Source organism: Schistocerca cancellata, chromosome 8 (genome assembly GCF_023864275.1).
Source record: "Schistocerca cancellata isolate TAMUIC-IGC-003103 chromosome 8, iqSchCanc2.1, whole genome shotgun sequence".
Classification (NCBI taxonomy): domain Eukaryota; kingdom Metazoa; phylum Arthropoda; class Insecta; order Orthoptera; family Acrididae; genus Schistocerca; species Schistocerca cancellata.
This window is the reverse complement of record NC_064633.1, coordinates 240,060,251-240,081,221: the sequence shown is the minus strand read 5'-3', so window position 1 is coordinate 240,081,221 and position 20,971 is coordinate 240,060,251. Positions and strand designations below refer to the sequence as shown.

At 41.3% G+C, this 20,971-nt stretch overlaps 1 protein-coding gene across 1 annotated transcript in view; it reads right to left on the bottom strand.

Moving 5' to 3' along the window:
• Positions 1 to 2,463: 2,463 nt before the first annotated feature.
• LOC126094865 (myrosinase 1-like) overlaps positions 2,464 to 20,971 on the bottom strand; it is a 36,559-nt gene continuing 18,051 nt past the window's right edge. The window contains exons 8-11 of the mRNA XM_049909497.1: positions 17,704 to 17,819; positions 7,790 to 7,924; positions 7,594 to 7,700; positions 2,464 to 2,746 (exon numbers count right to left, since the gene is read on the bottom strand). Of these exons, the coding sequence (XP_049765454.1) occupies positions 2,620 to 2,746; positions 7,594 to 7,700; positions 7,790 to 7,924; positions 17,704 to 17,819 (485 nt within the window). The 3' untranslated portion in view covers positions 2,464 to 2,619. The remainder of the gene's footprint in view (positions 2,747 to 7,593; positions 7,701 to 7,789; positions 7,925 to 17,703; positions 17,820 to 20,971) is intronic.

Genomic DNA, 20,971 nt, shown 5'->3' with positions numbered 1-20,971 from the left:
ACGAAATGTCAACTTCAGCAACTGTTGTTGTAAATATAATGAAATATTCGAATTGTTTATCGTTGTCATTGCTCTTGTTTCTATCAACGCCGCTAATACTATTGCGTGTTACTCGCCGACTAATTTCAACTATGCTCCATAGCCTCATGCTGCGCTCACCATTGGATACCTCCACTCCCGCCCCCTGTCGTCATTGGCAGCGAGTAGTTGTTGCATGGTAGACAATATGTGGGGAGTCGAATGCCATAAATATCATTGTCCTTTTGTGACCTCGCACTCAAGTGGTTTCTTGTGAGCTGTTGCGCATCCGGATACCATCTTCGATATGGGTGCAAATATTTTTTCATTATTTGTTGTTCTATTTTCTCGACATCATTGACGTTGGAGGTTACTGATGACCACTTCTTTGGGTAGTAGAGTACCCCTGTAAGGACGACTGCGCAATAGCGACAGAGTTTGGTTTTGATAGACAGCGATTTCTTGTTGCACATATTTCAGGTAATTTAGTAGATTTAACGCAGTTTTGTTAGCTACTCTTTCGTTGTTAGTGTTTCAAGTAAGTTCACCCACGTAGTTCAAACGTTTACCTTGTGTGCTATCGCCAAACATGGTGGCAATTGATGCTGTGTTGTGAATTTTTGTAAGGGATTTAAATTTTGGTCTTGATGGTGGTCTTATGCAGATTCTCGGCCACGAGGTTGGCTTCGTCTACACCTACATCTACACCTTCATCTACGTGATTAATCTGCTATTCACAATAAAGTGCGTGGCAGTGAGCTCAATGAACCACCTTCAAGCAGTCTTCCGTTCCACTGTCGAACGGCGCGCGGGAGAAACGAGCCCTGATTTCTCTATTGTATCGAAATGATCATTTCTCCCTAGGTAGGTTGGTGCCAACAGAATGTTTTCACAACCGGAGGAGAAAACTGGTGATTGAAATTTCACGAGAAGATCCCGTCGCAACGAAACACGCCTTTGTTTTAAAGATTGCCACTCCAATTCACGTATCATGTCTGTGGCACTGTCTCCCCTATCTCGCGATAGTACAAAACGAGGCGCCCTTCATTGAACTTTTGTGATGTCATCCGTCAGTCCCACCTGATGCGGATCCCACACCCCACAGCAATATTCCAGACGAGAGTGATGTAAGCAATCTCTTTAGTAGATCTGTTGCACCTTCTAAGTGTTCTGCCAATGATTTGCAGTCTTTGGTTTGATCTACGCACAATATTATCTATGCAATCGTTCCAATTTAGGTTAACTGTAATTGTAATTCCTAAGTATTTAGTTGAATTTATAGTCTTAAGATTTGTGTGACTTTTCGCTTAATCGAAGTTTAGTGGATTTCTTTTAGTACTCATGTAAATAACTTCACACTTTTCTTTATTCAGGGTCGACTGCAATTTTTGGCATCATACAGATATCTTATCTAAATCATTTTGAAATTCGTTTTGGTCATCTAATGACTTTACAAGACGGTAAATTACTGCATCATCTGGAAACAATCTAATAGGGCTATGTCGTTAAAACAGATAGGGAACAATAGAGGGCCTATAACACTTCCTAGGGGAATGACGGATGTAACTTCTGTTTTGCTATATGACTTTCCGTCTATTACTACGAACTGCGAACTTTCTGACAGGAAATCACGAAACCAGTCGCAGAACTGAGGCGATATTCCACAGGCACAAAGTTCTGGAAATCTAAAAATATGAATTAAATTGACATCCCCTGTTGATAGCACTCATTACTTCATAAGTGCAAAGAGCTAGTTGTGTTTCACAAGAACGATGTTTTCTGAATCCGTGCTGACTATGTGACAATAAATCGTTTTCTTCGAGGCAATTCATAATGTTCAAACACGGTATATGTTACAAAGCCATACGGAAAATGGACGTTAGTGATATGGACGTGTAATTCAGCGGATTACTCCAATTTCCCTTTGTCGGTATTGGTGTGACCTGAGAAATTTTCCAGTCTTTAGGCACGCACTTGTCTGTGAGCAAGAGTACGGGTAATTGTTGTTAGGTCCTCAGCAAGAGCAAGACACTTTGCTTTGATTCATTTACCTTTAGTTCCTGTATTTATTCCATGTTTATCTGTCTGCCGACTTCTGGGGGTCTTATCGAGTACTAGGTTGAACAGCAGGGGCGACAGCCTATCATCCAGTTTGTGTCATTTTTCCACTTAATTTACTCTTTAAAGGAGAAATGGCCGGCATTTTTGTATACATTTCGACTTTTGTGTAAACCTTGCTGCAGACTAGAATATGTGTGTTCGATATTCTTTACGTGACCAGTCTTCCGAAAGCAATGATGTTGACTCCAAGTTCCCTTACTTCGTTCTGCAAGTGAGGCTGTGAGACTATTATAATGCAGCTTTCGCATGCTCTTTCTACTCACTCCTGTAACTTCTGAAACAAATAGAAGCTAGAGATCAAAGTACAAAGTTTATTTTGGGAAATTTGTTTACATAGGATGTATGTTGACATATTTACATTCAATAGTTGCTGAAAATACATCTGTTTCGTCATTTAACTGCACTGTGTTTTTTAACTGGTTTAATAAAATACTGCGTTGACACACTAATTTATGCCTCGTGTGGTGAGTGCGGAACCTCCTACTGTTTGTACTGGTTGGGCAGCTGCTTGGTGCGGAAGACTTCTGCCATGAAGCCAACCGATTCCTTGGGTGTCCTTGTCCTGTTTGGACTGCTAGTATCCACTTCGTACAGCCCGAACGTAACCCTGCATAGAGAAATATGAAAGTGTTCATTCACAAAAATGTCACGATGTGGCGATGCATATGTCAAAGTATGGGACAATCACTTATGTGGGATGAGACAGTGACTAAATTACCCTAAAATTATCAGCTGCTATGGCTATCTATGTTGTACTGAACAAGACATTGCCTACGAATCTTGTTCCGTTCAGTGTCACACTCAGGTTTGCGTTTTGGTGTTCCACACATTCACACACTAAGTAGGACTGACTAATAATGAGTGCTCCGAATTAATATTAGTTTATTTTGGGTTTCAAATGTCTCACCTTACCAAGCAATTCTGGTAGCTTGTTGAAGACATCTGCAGTAATATATATATATTCATACTAAATCCCACATTACCACGCAAGGTACATAAGGAAATATTTCTGAAACTGATGGCTTTGATGGCTTAGTTGCGTGAATTGTAGGTTAAGCTTAAAAAATTATTTCTAACTACTGATGTTACCGCAAACACATAATGCGACAGGGATATTGCGTTACTCGAACAGCCTAGACGCCCCTTCCCATGATGTGGTAAGCTTTTAATAATGCGAGACTGTAACTCATAAAGAAATGAGCTGCTGGATGAAATTCTTTACCAGCGCAGATTAAAGCGGTTATATCCGTGTTTAGCGTCCGCGGCTCGTGGTCGTGCGGTAGCGTTCTCGCTTCCCGCGCCCGGGTTCCCGGGTTCGATTCCCGGCGGGGTCAGGGATTTTCTCTGTCTCGTGATGACTGGGTGTTGTGTGATGTCCTTAGGTTAGTTAGGTTTAAGTAGTTCTAAGTTCTAGGGGACTGATGACCTTAGATGTTAAGTCCCATAGAGCTCAGAGCCATTTGAACCATTTGAATCCGTGTTCAGCTGCACTACCATCTATTAATCCGCAGGTAACAAGATGCACTTTTCCTTCACAATCAACGCGAAATAAAACAAAGGAAAGGAAAGGGAATCAGTTCGTGAGGAAACCAACATCGTATACACGCTCACAACAAAAAGAAATCAGAGACGGCATTTATATCAAGGAATTCTGATTCCAATAAAATTCAGTTAGTGTTAAGAAGTTCCGCAATAGCATAAGTCAATGTCAACTTGATCTGCGGTGTAGTATCCTTTACACAACGTTCCAGAGTAGCAGTATTGCGTTCATTTGGATGAACTGGAATGATGTTCCACCATAATCGGTATTAATCTTTACCACCAACATAAGAACATTAAACAATATCAAATATTTTTAATGAATATGATATATCATTTGAAAAAACAACGAATTCATTATGTACGTTAAATCACGGTCGTACACTTCTTGAATACTGTGTGGAAGGAGGACGTCCTAAACAGTGACAACAAATAAAAAGGTGTGTGTATTATGGTACTGCAAGACTGGCGGTTAACATCGTGAAATATCCCATGATACGGGTGTACCCGAGTACGGTATATTTTAAACGAATAGTTAACTGTAGGACGCTGAATGCAAATGACAAATTGTGAATACTCTGATAAAAAGACGACTCTCCGGGATTTTGTTTGTTACATGTGTCATTTTGAAGTCCTTTCCCCTTGAAATATAACGTGTCTGTAATATTTTGCACGTCTGACACTCCTAATTCAGGTAGCGATGCGTCGCTATAGCACTCCGCTGGATGTTACAGCCTCTGATGGATGTAAAACCGTGTTATCACTTAGTTGCTGCACACACCGTCATACCTACTAATGAGGCAGGTGTATCTAGAAATATTGTACCGGGAGTTTAGTGGGCTGCTTCAGCAAATGAAGAAAACTAAACTCATTGACCCAGAAGCGAGGTACTGACGTAGATTGTTGAGTCTAATAAAACGACGACAGTCGCGGTAATAACCTCTTAGCTTAAGTGCAATAAACAATTAAGAGACGTTTCTATTCCTCTAACATGTCTCAAGAAACTGGGACATTTAGTTATGAGAAAACAATGTTATTTCGTATACCGCAGATCTGGGCTGGTGTATCGATAATTATGAGTGTTTTTGTGAGGTGAAAGGTAGTGTTGTAGCATATGATGAGAGTATTAACATGATTTGGTCCAACGCTTGTTTGGAAGCAGTGCTCTGGTCACACATGTTATTGTTTTCTAATTTTAAATTTTACAAGTCAAATCCCATACTTCCCCTGCGTTAAGATGCACTTTCCTGTGTCGAACGAGCTTATAAGAAAGTGAAAAAGGAAGTTCGAACCTCAAGGGAACAGAAAATTCAGTTCCTGAGCCCGGTTGTTTGTTGGTGAACAGTAAGAGTGGTAGAGACAACACCATTAGCTCGCAGAATTAGGAGATTACAGCTGATGAAAGGACGGTAGATGACATGAATGCTGTTCACGGATCAGCGAAGGCAGATCTTGTACTGCAGATGGCGTAATGAAGACATCGAGCATCCTGACTCCACTGATAGAAACTATTTTCATCAAAAGTAATCTGTCGTAGTGAAATGTAGATGCAGAATGCAGGAAAAGAGTCCAAAATCGCACGGGTTTGGAGGAAGGTATACCTAAACGGCAGCAGTATTAGAAATTAAGAAGTAATGTTATTCAGTGGATATATAATGTCCCACATTCAGTCATCTGTGTGTGGGTTGAAGATAAATCGCACATATATGAAAAGAAAAAAAGGAAGATAAGCATTTAACTTTCGTTGATGACGGAGAAAAAGCTCCGATTGTGGAAGTTTCAGAAGGAAACACCATGTCCCTCTAAAAGAAACCATACTGGTACTCGTCTTAAACAGCTTAGGGGGCTACCGGAAACCTAAATGTGGATGGTTCGACGGAGATTGGAACTGCTTCTCTCAAGAATGCGAATTATGTGTTGTAGTAACTGTGCCACTTCGTTCGGTAGCAGGCCTGTGGAAAAAGATAACCCAAACAAGGAACACTTATACGCGGCAAAAGAACAGTAGTCAATTAAGTAACTGCCGGAGGTGAGGGTCAAGAAAATAAAAAAAGAAAAGATGGCCAAGATCTGATTGCCCACTGAAGACTGGAAGACCGGAACATTGTGACCACTGCCCACTACCAGCATAAAACCGAGAAAGAAATGGGGGAATGGTTCTAGCAACGACACGTGTTGCAAATGAGGAGATTCATTGACGTAATCAACTTTGACATGGGGTGTATTGTTGGGGTCCGGCTAATGCGAACGTGCAGCTGGCCGCCTGTTCGCGTGCTACTGCCGTGATCATCCGTAGAAAGTGGCTGAATGAGAGTGAAACCACGAGGTGGCGACAAGGTGTTCACGGCCATGCCTCTAGAGCGTAGAAAAAATTCCACTCTGTAAATGATGAAAGGAGATTCCAGTGCTTGTCCAAGCAGAAGTGTTTTTAAGCACACTCTTCAGCGCACTTTGTCGAACAACGGTCTCTGCATGTGACCTCAGTATGTTTCCATGTTGAACATTTATCGTTATTTACGATCTCAGTGGGTACAGAATCATCGATACTGGACCCTACCTCAGTGTGAACGTGTTGTCTGGTCAGATGAATGTCTCTTCTTGTTACATCGTGTCGATGGTCATTTCCGAGTACACCGTCATACCGGGGAACGGCTACTCAAAACATCCACCACGCTCCGTACGCCAGCCAGTGTGTGCGGTATTATGCAATGGGGGGCTTTCGTATAGGGCGCCACGGAACCTGTGGTGGCAACCGAAGGCACCGTGACGGCTGTGGACTATCTAAACGTATTTGAGGACGATCTGTATCTTCTGATGTCTGATATCTTCCCTGACGGCGATGCATATTCCCGCAAGATAACTGTCTGTGCCGCTAGGACAGATTTAGAAGAGTGACAATGAAGTGATCTTAATGTCCTGGACAACAAATTCGTCTCACGGGAACCCAGTGGAATACATCTGGAACGCTGTCGTCAGTCAACTCCGCGCCCGAAAACCACAGACCCGTAAGTTAAGGGAATTGGGTGTTGTGTGTGTGTAAACATCTGGCTCTACGTACCTCCATTAACGTAGCGGAATCACTACTCAAAAAAATGGTTCAAATGGCTCTGAGCACTATGGGACGTAACTTCTCAGGTCATTAGTCCCCTAGAACTTAGAACTAGTTAAACCTAACTAACCTAAGGACATCACACACATCCATGCCCGAGGCAGGATTCGAACCTGCGACCGTAGCGGTCTCGCGGTTCCAGACTGCAGCGCCTAGAACCGCACGACCACTTCGGCCGGCAATCACTACTCATTTGGAAAAAAGTGCTAATAAAGTGTCTGAGCAATTATGTGTAATATGTGAATCTCAGTCTCCCAGTAATCTAGTTTGTTTCCACAAACGCTGCTAGAGAAATATGCTGCCGAGACCGATGTAAGGTTGAATAAACGCCTTTCAGATAGATCGCCCCATTGTCGAAATTATACCAGCAACTTTTTTGCAGTGGTCCTCTTCAGAGCGAATGAAGTGGTCACCGGAGGAGAATAGCTGTATAGATTGTCGAAATGTCGGTTTTTTTTAGTTGTTTTAACTCTTCCTAACACTCAAACTATTTTATTTATAGTAATAGAGCTACTCGATTCGCTTTGTACAGACGTAAAAGTGAATGTACCAGCACATGGCACTTTATCACAGTGATGTAGAGTAGGTATCACCCCTCTCCTTTTTCTCTCCTCTCTGCGTTATTAATTATTTTTTCATCTTCTGCAATCTAAGTGAAGCCTTTCAGATAATATGGTAGAATAATCATTTCGGTACTGCTCTGTACTAAGCTTACAGAATGGCGCAGTGCTTTATTGATTAGTACGTATTATAATGTTTTATTCGCATTATTTCATTTGGCACGTAAAAATACCACTATTACTCACGTGAAACCCCTGTTCCATTCCACGTTGTCCATGAGACTCCACGCCGTATAGCCGATAACTGGAACACCATCAGTGTATATCGCCTCTAAGACGGCTCCGAGGTATTCCTACAAGTAATACGGTACATTTCAGGTAATGAAATGAGTTCCAGAAGATAAAAAAAGGTTACTATACTTGTGTGGAAATTACTACTTACAGTATAGTACTGGATGCGGTCAGTGTCGTTGCGTCCTCCGAGATTCAAGTGACCGTTCTCTGTTATGATGATCGGATATCCTGGATATTGATTGGCAACCCAGTTAAGTTGTTTCCGAAGTCCCCAAGCATGAGACTGAAAAAGATACATGTTTTATAAGTTATTCTTATTTGCACCTGTTTGCACAATGTGGATGCTCAGTTGTTTTAGTTCCATAACAGTTACAATGTGGTGGCCTTGTTGTTCTCATCCTTTCGTTCTCATACTCGTTCGAATAGAAAAACATCTAAATTGGTTCAAAATTTAAAATGGAAGTAGTTTTTTGCAGGTTCTTAAAGGTAGTAACACAGTGTAATAATTCCAACACCATTCTTCCCTCGGTACCTCCCATGTCTATAGTGAACACTAATGTATGTGTGCAGGGATATTTCTCAGAAGAAAAAGTCAGCGTTAGTTCTATACTAAGATAAATTTGGGAGAAGAGCCACCACCATGGTACAATGTCCACTGATAGGAACTTTACGCCACCACCTCTCTTCCTCTTGGTAACTGCTTCTTCAACCAGTATTCGAAGCGGTTACCTCTGATGTGAGTGCTACTACGCAGGCGTGCGTTGGTAACCCCAGAACTTGAGTGGGTTTCTCTAACTATCAATTCGACACTACTATCGGTCGTTCCGAATAACTTGTTTTTTAAGTTTCACTCGTTTCCAGTGTCATTCCGTACCTTCCTGTGATGGAGCACATTCCGAATAATATTACGTAGAAGATGAGTACAAAATGTAGACGTAACTGTTGACAGTCCTTTGGTATAAGCTTTAAAATAAAGTTGGCATTAAATTACATTTTGCTGTGTACAGATAAACTCTTCGTGCGGTGTATTTCATGTGTAGTGACAAATATTTTTAGTATAATGTTTATTTTCAAGTCCGTAATTTAGTGTATAACACATTTACTTTCAGATTTTAGAGGCGTTTATGAGCCATTTAGCAAAGATTATTAATATTACACTGCAGACTCTGAAGACATTAATAACAAGTAAAGTATATTCTCTTTTTTAAAACGTACCTACACAAGTGCTTCGATGTGGTGAATAGCTTATACTAATTCCTCAGTTATTTGTTTTTTAAACATTATACTGATTTTTATAAACAGTTCTTTATAATGGCCAGCGTTACATTGTGTTACACATATATTATTTAAATGTATTTGAACAGATTATTAGCTAGGAGCTATTCACAGACATGAAATTTCAGAGACTTCTCAATTCGATCGCTTTCCGAAAAAAACGTGAGAATTCTCATTAGTTCCAGAATATACACTCCAGGAAATTGAAATAAGAACACCGTGAATTCATTGTCCCAGGAAGGGGAAACTTTATTGACACATTCCTGGGGTCAGATACATCACATGATCACACTGACAGAACCACAGGCACATAGACACAGGCAACAGAGCATGCACAATGTCGGCACTAGTACAGTGTATATCCACCTTTCGCAGCAATGCAGGCTGCTATTCTCCCATGGAGACGATCGTAGAGATGCTGGATGTAGTCCTGTGGAACGGCTTGCCATGCCATTTCCACCTGGCGCCTCAGTTGGACCAGCGTTCGTGCTGGACGTGCAGACCGCGTGAGACGACGCTTCATCCAGTCCCAAACATGCTCAATGGGGGACAGATCCGGAGATCTTGCTGGCCTGGGTAGTTGACTTACACCTTCTAGAGCACGTTGGGTGGCACGGGATACATGCGGACGTGCATTGTCCTGTTGGAACAGCAAGTTCCCTTGCCGGTCTAGGAATGGTAGAAAGATGGGTTCGATGACGGTTTGGATGTACCGTGCACTATTCAGTGTCCCCTCGACGATCACCAGTGGTGTACGGCCAGTGTAGGAGATCGCTCCCCACAACATGATGCCGGGTGTTGGCCCTGTGTGCCTCGGTCGTATGCAGTCCTGATTGTGGCGCTCACCTGCACGGCGCCAAACACGCATACGACCATCATTGGCACCAAGGCAGAAGCGACTCTCATCGCTGAAGACGACACGTCTCCATTCGTCCCTCCATTCACGCCTGTCGCGACACCACTGGAGGCGGGCTGCACGATGTTGGGGCGTGAGCGGAAGACGGCCTAACGGTGTGCGGGACCGTAGCCCAGCTTCATGGAGACGGTTGCGAATGGTCCTCGCCGATACCCCAGGAGCAACAGTGTCCCTAATTTGCTGGGATGTGGCGGTGCGGTCCCCTACGGCACTGCGTAGGATCCTACGGTCTTGGCGTGCATCCGTGCGTCGCTGCGGTCCGGTCCCAGGTCGACGGGCACGTGCACCTTCCGCCGACCACTGGCGACAACATCGATGTACTGTGGAGACCTCACGCCCCACGTGTTGAGCAATTCGGCGGTACGTCCACCCGGCCTCCCGCATGCCCACTATACGCCCTCGCTCAAAGTCCGTCCACTGCACATACGGTTCACGTCCACGCTGTCGCGGCATGCTACCAGTGTTAAAGACTGCGATGGAGCTCCGTATGCCACGGCAAACTGGCTGACACTGACGGCGGCGGTGCACAAATGCTGCGCAGCTAGCGCCATTCGACGGCCAACACCGCGGTTCCTGGTGTGTCCGCTGTGCCGTGCGTGTGATCATTGCTTGTACAGCCCTCTCGCAGTGTCCGGAGCAAGTATGGTGGGTCTGACACACCGGTGTCAATGTGTTCTTTTTTCCATTTCCAGGAGTGTAGATGGTACTTTATTTATACAGAGTCAGTACCACCGATGTTTTTTAAAGTATTTCAGCGGTTCCGATGGGGACCGAGGCCAGCGTAGCACAGGGCTGTGAACGCTGATCGAGAGTGGAAGAAAAGAACAAAACTGTCAGGAGCATCAGGACTTTCAGTCGTCAGCGTCCATGATTACAGAATCAAATATTAGATTAAATGCCCTGACAGGCGGCTAGAATTGTATACCCCTAAGTACTTGGCTGTAGGTCTGACGCGGGACCTTGCTTGGTTGATGATGGTGTAAACACACAACGCGCCACCATCCGCTAGTTGGTAGTTTCTCGGACACAGCTGTTTACATGAAAGACTCTAGAATTTCGTCATTTAATATCGAAACAAAAGAAGAAAGACGAATGAAGATTGAAGTTTTACGTCCTGTTTATGAGGTAAGTTAATTAGAGATGGGCCTTTCCTCGGATTTATTACTACTGGAGGGGAAGGAAGCGGCCAAGGCCGCGTGAAGGAAACATTCCAGTGCTTGAACGCATGACCGCACAAATCCGATGACTGGATGCCTGACCCAGGAACTGAACCAACGTCTCTTGAATGTGAGTTCAAGGCCTTAGCCATTACATCATCTCGGGTTTGCAGAACTGATTTTGGTATAGGCACTGTCATTTTATAGCTAAGTCGTTGCAAAATAAAGAGGGAGTTTAAAGAGAAGGGTGTTACCCGATATTGTCTGTAATTTTCGGAAGGTGAATGTGTATATTGCTTATGCGCTGTTACAGCAGACATCAGACGCTTCTCTGTACCGCTCGCTTTCTTTGACGCTTTTAGACAAAACTGTACACATGGAGCACTAACGCTGGTGTATTTTGTTTGGAGACTTTTATACAAATCTGCACAGAGAAAGCAAAAACGCCGATATGTTTAGTTTGAGGACGCGGATTTAATGAGCTTTGGAAACTTCTGAAATATATTGGGAAATGTTTAGATGACTGCAACGACTGAGGATGTCTTGATTTGTTAATATTATATTGTCTGTTAATTTTCTCAAAACTACCTATCTCTGGCGGATAATCACTAACAATGGAGGCAGAGAAAAATCTCCAACAACTGAGGCTCACATGTACAATTAAAATTTAAGTTAATAGTTCGGCAATGTGTCAAAATGCATCTAACGATGACTCAGAATTTTTGTGACAATGTAAAGAAACTCACTGAAGAAGGGATATGTTAATGTGGAACCCAAGATACTGCGGCGACTGCGAAAGCTCGGTCATGCCACGCCATGGAGTTGGTGGATAGTGTCATTTAAATTACTACTTCCTACTTACAACCACGTCGGTGGCATCAAACTCTACCCACGGCACTGCTGCGTCACTTGCATGTGTAAATCCACCTTTTATCAGTGACTGTGTGTTGTATCGTAGGTTTGTGTCTGCTGTTAGTTACTACTACCCCACGCCAATACAGATGCTTAATTTCGGTCGTAAAGAAGCAGGGAATTGATGAAAGAACTGCCACATAATATTCTGTGAGTAGTGAAATTGTCAGTGTCCAGTTCAAGTAGCAGCGAAACACCAAAGAAGACTGAAACATATTTTCGTAAATATAGCTCCGATTTTTCAAAACTCTGGATTGTGAATTCTGGTACTGAGATACAGCCTGCTTCTTAGTGTGCGATTCGTTTTGAAACGCTACAAAACGTACGTATCATATGATCGAAACTTGTAACGCATCTATCAACTAAACATCCTGAATCTATAAGAAAACCTCTCGATCTCTTTCAAGCCATCAAAAGAAATTCTTCTATCACTAAATCCACCGTTTAAAAGTCTTCAAAGTGGAGCGTACTAAGTACCAGAGCTTTTTATTACCTATCTCTTTTAACTGCAAATAATGGGTCACAGTGCGAGAAGAACTTAGTATACCTACAGGAAAAGTTGTAAGTATGCTTTGTTTCATGAAGAATGTACCCAAAGAAATCAATGAAATTTCTTTATCAGGTACAGCTGTGATAAGGACTGACGAAATGCATAAAAATGTGAAAGAAGCCGTTAATACTGCTTTGAAAGAAAGCGAATATTTTTCATTGCTCCTTGACGAGAGTGTACGCTTTCCTGGTCAGGCTAATTTATTACGTTTTGGTCGACATGAGTCGAATGGCAATTCTGAAGCAGAACGGGTGTTTCGGTAATCTTTTCCGACAAAATAAGCTGGTGAAGAGCTTTTCAAATCGGTTGACAAATCTGTGAAAGAAAATGAAATAGATTAGAGAGTATGTAGGTTTGACAACTGATGGGCGCGTGTTACGTCGCATTCAAACTAGCATAGTCGACAAAGTTAGCATCGAGAGGCTATTGTACATAAAGGTTTGGACGAATGTCTCGTAAAGATCTTGGCTATGCTGTAGAAATCTTCAACTTCGTTTTACCAATTTCAGTGGCTGCCGAGACGTGAAGTTTTGTCAGGATTTTATTTATTGGTGGAGATTGTGATGGAAAACATGCAAGTTCCTTCTTAGCGTTTGTGATCGATGAAAAGTAGTTTAGGCGGTTTGCATATCTGTCGGTGTCCTCGACGTTCTGGAGGGCAACGACTTTTATAAGCTTTTTGTGCAACACAAACTACAAGTAATTATAATGAAACCTTAGCGATGTGCTTAAAAAGTGGAACAAGAATCCTTGGACGTATTTCCAGTCTTATTTCTGGGAAACAACGAAATGAAAATCAATAAAACGACAGCTACAATCATAAGAGATCAGCTAAAATCTCTGACATCCAGCCTCAAGTAATTTAAAAAGACGTGTTTTCATGCATATTATGCAAATACTTTTAATTGGTCTAACTGTAAACATTAATTTCCCTTCAACAGAAATTTCATTGAAAACGGTTAATTTCCCAAATACTACATTTTGTATAACTAATACTAACGCACTTTAGTTATTTTTCTTATACCATAATTACATATTTCCTTGTCTATTCGTATGAGTGTGAAACCGCTTAACTATACTTACTAGAGCAGTATTTAAGCCTTTTAATGTTTATTTTCGGAACTACTTCCCTAAAACCGAGGGTGGAATACGATGCATCAGAAATATCTTTGAAGAATGGTACCAACAAATGATTGAAAATGTCATCATGTAAAGAAGACTCGTTAATTAAAATAAGACGTGACAAGTGTGTAAAATCCATTTCTGAAACAACACCATTCCTCTCGTTCTAGATAAGTGCTTGGCAATAGTATGCAACTATTGTCAAAATTGTGCTGAGACGATGACTGGCTTTTCACCAACGTGTTTACATGAACGATTCTTTTCAACTTTTTTTTTTTTAAAAAAATCGCTACAGAAGTCGACTAAATGTGGGAGGTGATTTGAGGCTAAAATTAACGGTAGTAATCTAGATACTGATTGTGAACAAACAATGTAAGAAATCCCATTGATTTGTTTTAACGTTGACCACTCGACTTTGAGTTTATATACTGTAGTGACAGTTAAGTGAAGACAATAAAAACCTTCCCTTTATAAAAGAAAAATATTTTTCAATGCTTTTGGGGGATGTACAGTATCATTTAATAATTATGCGTATTGACATAGTCAATATGATTCATATACGAGGAATGACCTAAATACACAATGAATAATTTTATTATTAACAAAATTAATAATTTTACATGGAATTAAATTAAATCTTTTTTAAAGTACTGTTGGATCAATGTTGAATATGGAAGCATTTCTTGAAGATTTGTTTTAGAAGGGCGTTCAGCTGCTCTGTCGTCACCCTCTCAATGTCTGAGTCGGTGTCAAAACGTTTTCTTTTAAGCACGGTTTTATTTTTGGGAAGAGCCAGAAGTCGCATGGTGCTAAATATGGTGAGTAAGGCGGATGTGACCGACAGAAAAACGTTTTCCGGCCAAAACTCGGGAATCAAAAGCGAGATGTGGCATGGCACACTGTCCTGATGAAGAGGGAAGCTATTAGGCAATGTTTCTGGTCTTTTCCTTCGTATATCGTTTCCCACACTTTGCCCTACGCGTGTACAGTTGTCCCCCGTGGAGCGAACGCTCATACAACTATGCCCTCAACATAGGAAAAAAATTAGTATGCCTTTGAGATTAGATTTTAACTGCCGTACCTTTTTAGAGTGAGAAGATACACTATTTTTCCATTGGTAACTTTAAATTTTTGTCTCAGTGTCATATTCAAGGATTCAAATTTAATATCCAGTTAAAAAATAGGACATAAAGTCCGGATCTGAATAAAGACGAACCTTCAATTCCGTGCAGACTGACACACGACTACCCTTGTGTTCATCATTCAAAAGTCTGGGAACATAATTTACACTCACTCAGTTCACATATAAATGATCGGTTAAAATGCTTTTAACGGACCTGCATGAATTGCTATGATTTTCAGTAAGCGCCAGGATATTTATTCACCAGTTGGAATGGACAATTTTTGCCACTTTTTGCACATTGTATTGTTATTGTGGTTAATGGACGTCCTGAATGATGCTCGCTCGACTCTATTCCGCTTTTTAATCGCTCATATCACTTGCAAACAATCTTCAGCGTTAGAATATTATCTTCGCACGCCAACTACAACATTTCATGAGTGTCTTTGACACTTTTTTGCAATTTAATGTTTAGGTATAATTCAAAATCCATGATGCGCAATGGACACCGTAAAAATACCACATTCTAACGTCTCTAGACCCGGAATAACGACTCAGAACGTGTTCCACTTTGACGCTGCTTGTCTCAACGGATCAGGCTTTCAGACAAATTACATCAAATGGTTGTAGCGTCAGTCAGTTCACGGTATTGTTTGACCACACTTTATCTATATCTGTCGGTTGTATATCTGTGGACTTGTATATTTAGTTACTGGGCCTCTAAGATTTTTGTATTAAGTAAGTGGTCTGCAAAGCTAAAACGCTTAGAGACTGCTGAACTATTCATTAACACCATTTCTGCTCCTTCCTTTGAATTTTTTGTTCTGTATTAACAGTTTATGTTATATGTGTGTCAGTCTCAATTTTTCATTGTGTATTCGTTAATTCTGAAATGGGTGTAGATTATTGCTTCTTCTGGGAATATCATGAAGTTACATTGGGGCTCAGCGTTATTCATCTCTGAGTATGAGTCAGTGGTCAGTAAATTATATTTGCAAGCTATACATGTTCATACCATATTTTGTGACTGTAATGAAAGTCTAACTAAGACGTTGATTACAATCACAAAAGACAGTATTGGGGTACACAATTTGTATAGCTGATACTCTGGAAAAAGAGGCTGGAAAACAAAGAAGACAACATATAAATATATATTCAATCATTAAATTCAAGGATGACTTTATTGTTAAGTTTATCAGCTTTTGAAATGCACTTACAGTACAATGCTGAAATGCACAAAACTAATTAGGCTTGTTAGTTATCTTGGAGGTAATAATAATAATAATTATTATTATTATAAACTTTTCAAAAAAAATTATAAATAACTGCAGGCTTAAATTAATAGAGGGATTCGCAAAATAGTAAAACTGTAGGAAAAAATAAATTAAAGCGGATTCTGATTCTATGTCGCATAATATGCACTATTTATTATATACTATTCGGAAAGACATTGTAGATGAAAAACAGTTATGATAATCTACTATCGAAACTGAGAATAGTTTCAACCGGTAATATAGATTTTTTTGATTAATGAGAACGAAACTACAATGTTTCATCACGATTATTAGCTTCAGAAACTAAGAAATGTTCCGTTCCAGTTTGTAACCCATGTCTTTCTATACTGAAGGGCCAAAGAAACTGGTAGACATACATAATATCGTGGAGGGCCTCAGCGAGCTCGCAGTAGTGCCGCAACACGACGTGGTATGGACTCGACTAATGCCTGGAGTAGTGCTGGAGGGATCTGACACCATGAATCCTGTACGTCTGTTCATGAATCCATAAGAGTACGAGCGGGTCGAGGTCTCTTCCGAACAGCACGTTGCAAGGCATCCCAGATTTATTCAATAATGTTTGTCTGGTGAGTTTAGTGGCCAGAGTAAGTGTTTAAACTCAGATGAGTGTTCCTGGAGCCACTCTGTAGCAACTCTGAACGTGTGGTGTCGCATTGGCCTTTCTGGAATTGCCCAAGTCATTCGGAATGCACAATGGACATGAATGGATGCAGGTGATCAGACAGGATTCTTACGTACGTGTCACCTGCCACAGTCGTATCTAGACGTATCACGGGTTCCATATCATTCCAATGGCACACGCCCCACACCATCAAAGGCTCTTCACCAGCTTGAACAGTCCCCTGCTGACACACACGTTCAATGGAATCATGAGGTTGTCTCCATACCCGTACACGTCCATCCGTTCGATACAATTTGAAACGAGACTCGTCCGACCAGGAGACATGATTAAGTCATCAACAGTCCAATGTCGGTGTTGGCTGGCCAAGGCGTGGCGTAAAGCATTGTGTCGTCCCGTCATAAAGGATACACAAGTAGCCATTCGGCTCCGATAGCGCATATCGATGACGTTTCGTTGATGAGGATCGCACGGTGACACTTGTTGATGGCCCAGCCTTGAAATCTGCAGCATTTTGCGAAAGGGTTCCACTTCTATCACGTTGAACGATTCTCTTCGGTGGTCGCGCGTCACGTTCTTGCAGGATCTTTTTCCCGTCTCGGCTATGTCTGAGATTTGACGTTTTACCGGGTTTCTGATATTCACTGTACACTCGTGAAATTGTCGTACGGGAAAATGCCCACTTTATCGCTGTCTCAGACATGCTGTGTCCTGTCGTTCGTGCACCGACTATAACATCATGCTCAAACTCACTTAAATTTTGATAGCAGCGGTAATCGATCTAACTACTGCATCAGACACTTTTTGTCTTAGATAGGAGTTGCCGACCACAGCGCTGTAATCCGCCTGTTTACATATCTCTGTATTTGAATATGCATGCCTGTTACAGTTTCTTTGGCGCTTCGGTGTATGACGACCTGCAGTGTTTCAATGCAGAAGCCTGTTCCCCGGGCTGGATGTAGCCATGAGTTATAGCAAATGTGGTATCACCATTTTCAGGTCTTAGTAATCGTCAATTTGTGAACACTCACATGTCGTCAAATGTCTTTCCACTAACAAATTGCTACACCTTGTTCAAGGAGTACATTCAGCTTACCTCAGGAGCCGATGTAATTACGGCGGTGTCCCGCTTTTTGGAAGGGTTGTGGCCTCTGAGGCCTGGCGTCACGAAAGTCACGTTGTAGTTATTCATCCCAAAGAAGTCTGCCGTACCTGTAACAAGGATTATTTCCCCTGAGTTCAAGTAATTGATAAACCCAAACAAAAGCTCTAGCGTTACGAGCAAATGTAGAAAGTTTTATTTGACACTCGCTCAAGTCAGGGATGCTGCTATTACTTAGTGACAATGCTATAAAAACTGAACACGAATAATGATTTACGTGAAAGTGTATCATGAAGCAGATACATGCGGAAGTAACCAATGCCGATTTGAATCTTTCATTCGGTCCCTGATATCGACTCGGAGAGTGCAAATAGTAGTCACAACGCGCTAAAGGCTGCTGTGGAGTACAAGTCTTGTCCAGTTCACAGTTTTATCTTGTCGCCACTAAATTACCTTACATTTAACCGCTGAAATCGTATAATAATTGTTTTGTATCATCAGCAAATATTTCATTAGCAACTATTTCTCACCAGCCATAAGTAATGAATTAAAAAATGGACATCGAATACTTACAGACATTTACATTTAGTATGTTTCTAAAAGATTATATGATCCAAGTATTGAAAACCACCAGCTTTCTGTGTTACAGGAAACGCTTTGTAAGCGCCATGCATAAAATGGTACAGAACCCTTCTATTACAAGGAACAGTTGTTATGTGTTACAAGAAGATGGAATATTGTGACGTGCAGAATGGATCTGTAGTTGTTCAGCGTTTCCAGGAATATATTGGAATCATATCACTTTAGTTTCTCGAAAGACACTGCTATTACTTGTGACTCTACGCCGCCAACTAATATCGTGCGTAAGGATTACGGATGCGTACAGACAGTCGCTTTCCCCTCGCTCTATTTGCAAGTGTAACAGGAGCAGAAATGACAAGTAGTGGTACGGGGTACCCTCCGCCATGCACCGTCCGGTGAGTCACGGAGTATCTGTATAGATGTAGACGTAGATGTAAAGGCAGAAGGTATCCATAAAGTAGCGTTCTACTATTGCATTGGTTAACCTTTGTGAAGGCCTTGCACTATGTTCGAATGCACTAATTGTGGAATTATTTTCCGTTCTTCGTTATGAAAGATGGAAAACTGTTGTGGTGATGTGAGCAAACAAATGGAGTAGGCCTTGTTTTGTGCAAATCTATTCGATTTCAAATTGTTACCATTTGTCAGAAACAAGCACTCTTAGTACCACCTCCACAGAATTTCACTGTCGCTACTCAGATACTAATGCGAGTGCCACATCAAGAACTGGATTCCTGCAGCCCCCTCAAAATTTCGGGTTACACAATGTGCTTTGAAAATTTTTTGTTGAGGGTGCTCCCTTGATGATTATGGTGCATACCTACATGGATGGTGCCTAAGGAGATATGGAACGAAGTTCAAGTGGGATATGTTAGTCGAAAAAATCTCCGGGGGGGTAGGGGCGGGGGCGGGGGGGGGGGGGGGTAGGAGGGTATGTCTCCCAGCTATTCAATGTACTCACGAGTGACTACAAAGATTTAATGTAAATCATTCTCAACAGTTATGCAATGTTCTTAGCGGATGGTACCTGAGTGCTGCGATTATATTCCATATCATCTCTAGCGAAATAAGTTCCATCTGAGGTAATTACAAAGGAGACAAAAAGAGAATCGCTCATACACAGCTGCATAGTTCTTTGACGCTACAGGACGAGAAGATCGAAGTCCCGAGTAGAAAAAACATGATGCTTTCTGTAACTTATAGGGATGAAGCTGCTGCTCTCACATTATTTGTTACAGAGTGCGTAATTCCCGGGAAACGAGTCACTTATAGTGTTGACTCTGTTGCCTAATCCTCTAAAACATTTACTGTTCCCTTAGAGACGAGAATCCTTACAGTTTCTTTCCGTCTTACACTCTTGGTTGCGTAGGCAGACGTAACACGGAATGGTTCAAATGATGTGGTGTAATATTTTTGTCACACACAGGGGGTGGTCATAAAACTATAATTTTCTTCTCGAAAATAATCAAGTTGCGACAATAGTTTCGACTTTGTTTGTAGGTGTGGTTCTGTAGTCCAGGTACACACTGTAATCACCGTGACAAAGTACAATAGCACGCCGCCGCAGAAGGCAAAACGAAATTTGACAGCCCACTAATAAAGCGGAGAGTAGTGCCATGATACGTTTTCCACATTTGAAGGAAACAGTACTGGAACAATCCATGCCGAGTTGAATGAATTTTATAGCAATTATTCAAAAGCATACGACACAGCACCTTTGTAACAGAGGCGCATGTAATACAGCGACAGTAAAGGCAAACATTAAATGCCTCTTGCATTTGTAGTTCAAGTAACATGTATTCGATTTTTCTATAAGTAATGAGATATCAGAGACCTACTGAAACATAGGCTCGTTAGCATTTGTGTATCCATTAGAATCTAAGGTGAAAGGATTTGTGTATATTAATCTTATGTTCGCAGACCATCAGTGATTGTCAGTTATTTAGAAATTACTTTATTTGCTATCATATTCACAATTTTCTTTATGACCTAAGCCTCATTTTAACAATTACTTCTTCTTCAGATAGCCTATCCTTATAATCTCCTCGTGAAGTTAATGATACATTTAAGAATTTTATATTTCGTAAACGACCGGCAGTCTCAGAAGGCAACTGACATATAGGTCCACTTTCAGTACAGGGAGTGGTTAAACAAGCAAGAGTCCCTCCCTCCATCAGCATGAAGCGAACTGCAAAAAAGTGAAATAATTTAGACAAGTATTGTAGGAGATGTGGTTAACATTACAGTAAGAATGACGGTGTTGGCAGTATATGGCCTTTACAATCAATACTCGTGTAGCGTCCAAAACTGTGGTATCACCATTGTGGTTGACATTTTGTTAGATCACAAAGGAACAAGTTTCAAAAATGTGTGTCTTGAGCCTTTCTTGACATTTCGTATGCAGTCAAGAATGCTTCCTTACATACAGCGTCACAGTATGAAACAAACTAATCTAAATGATGTTTAAATGGAAGTTTTCCCGGTAAACAGGTTTTTATTTCTTTCAAACGTATGATGTAACAAGATCATTGTTCTGCTCAATATGTCGGCAACAAAACTTGTTGATGTATGCCAAGAATTTCTAGTGGGACGCCACATCCATTGTCTATCACTTTCAAGTTGCGACAGGACTCACTAGCAAAATACCGCTAGAATTACTGGATCTAAGGTGGAAAAACAT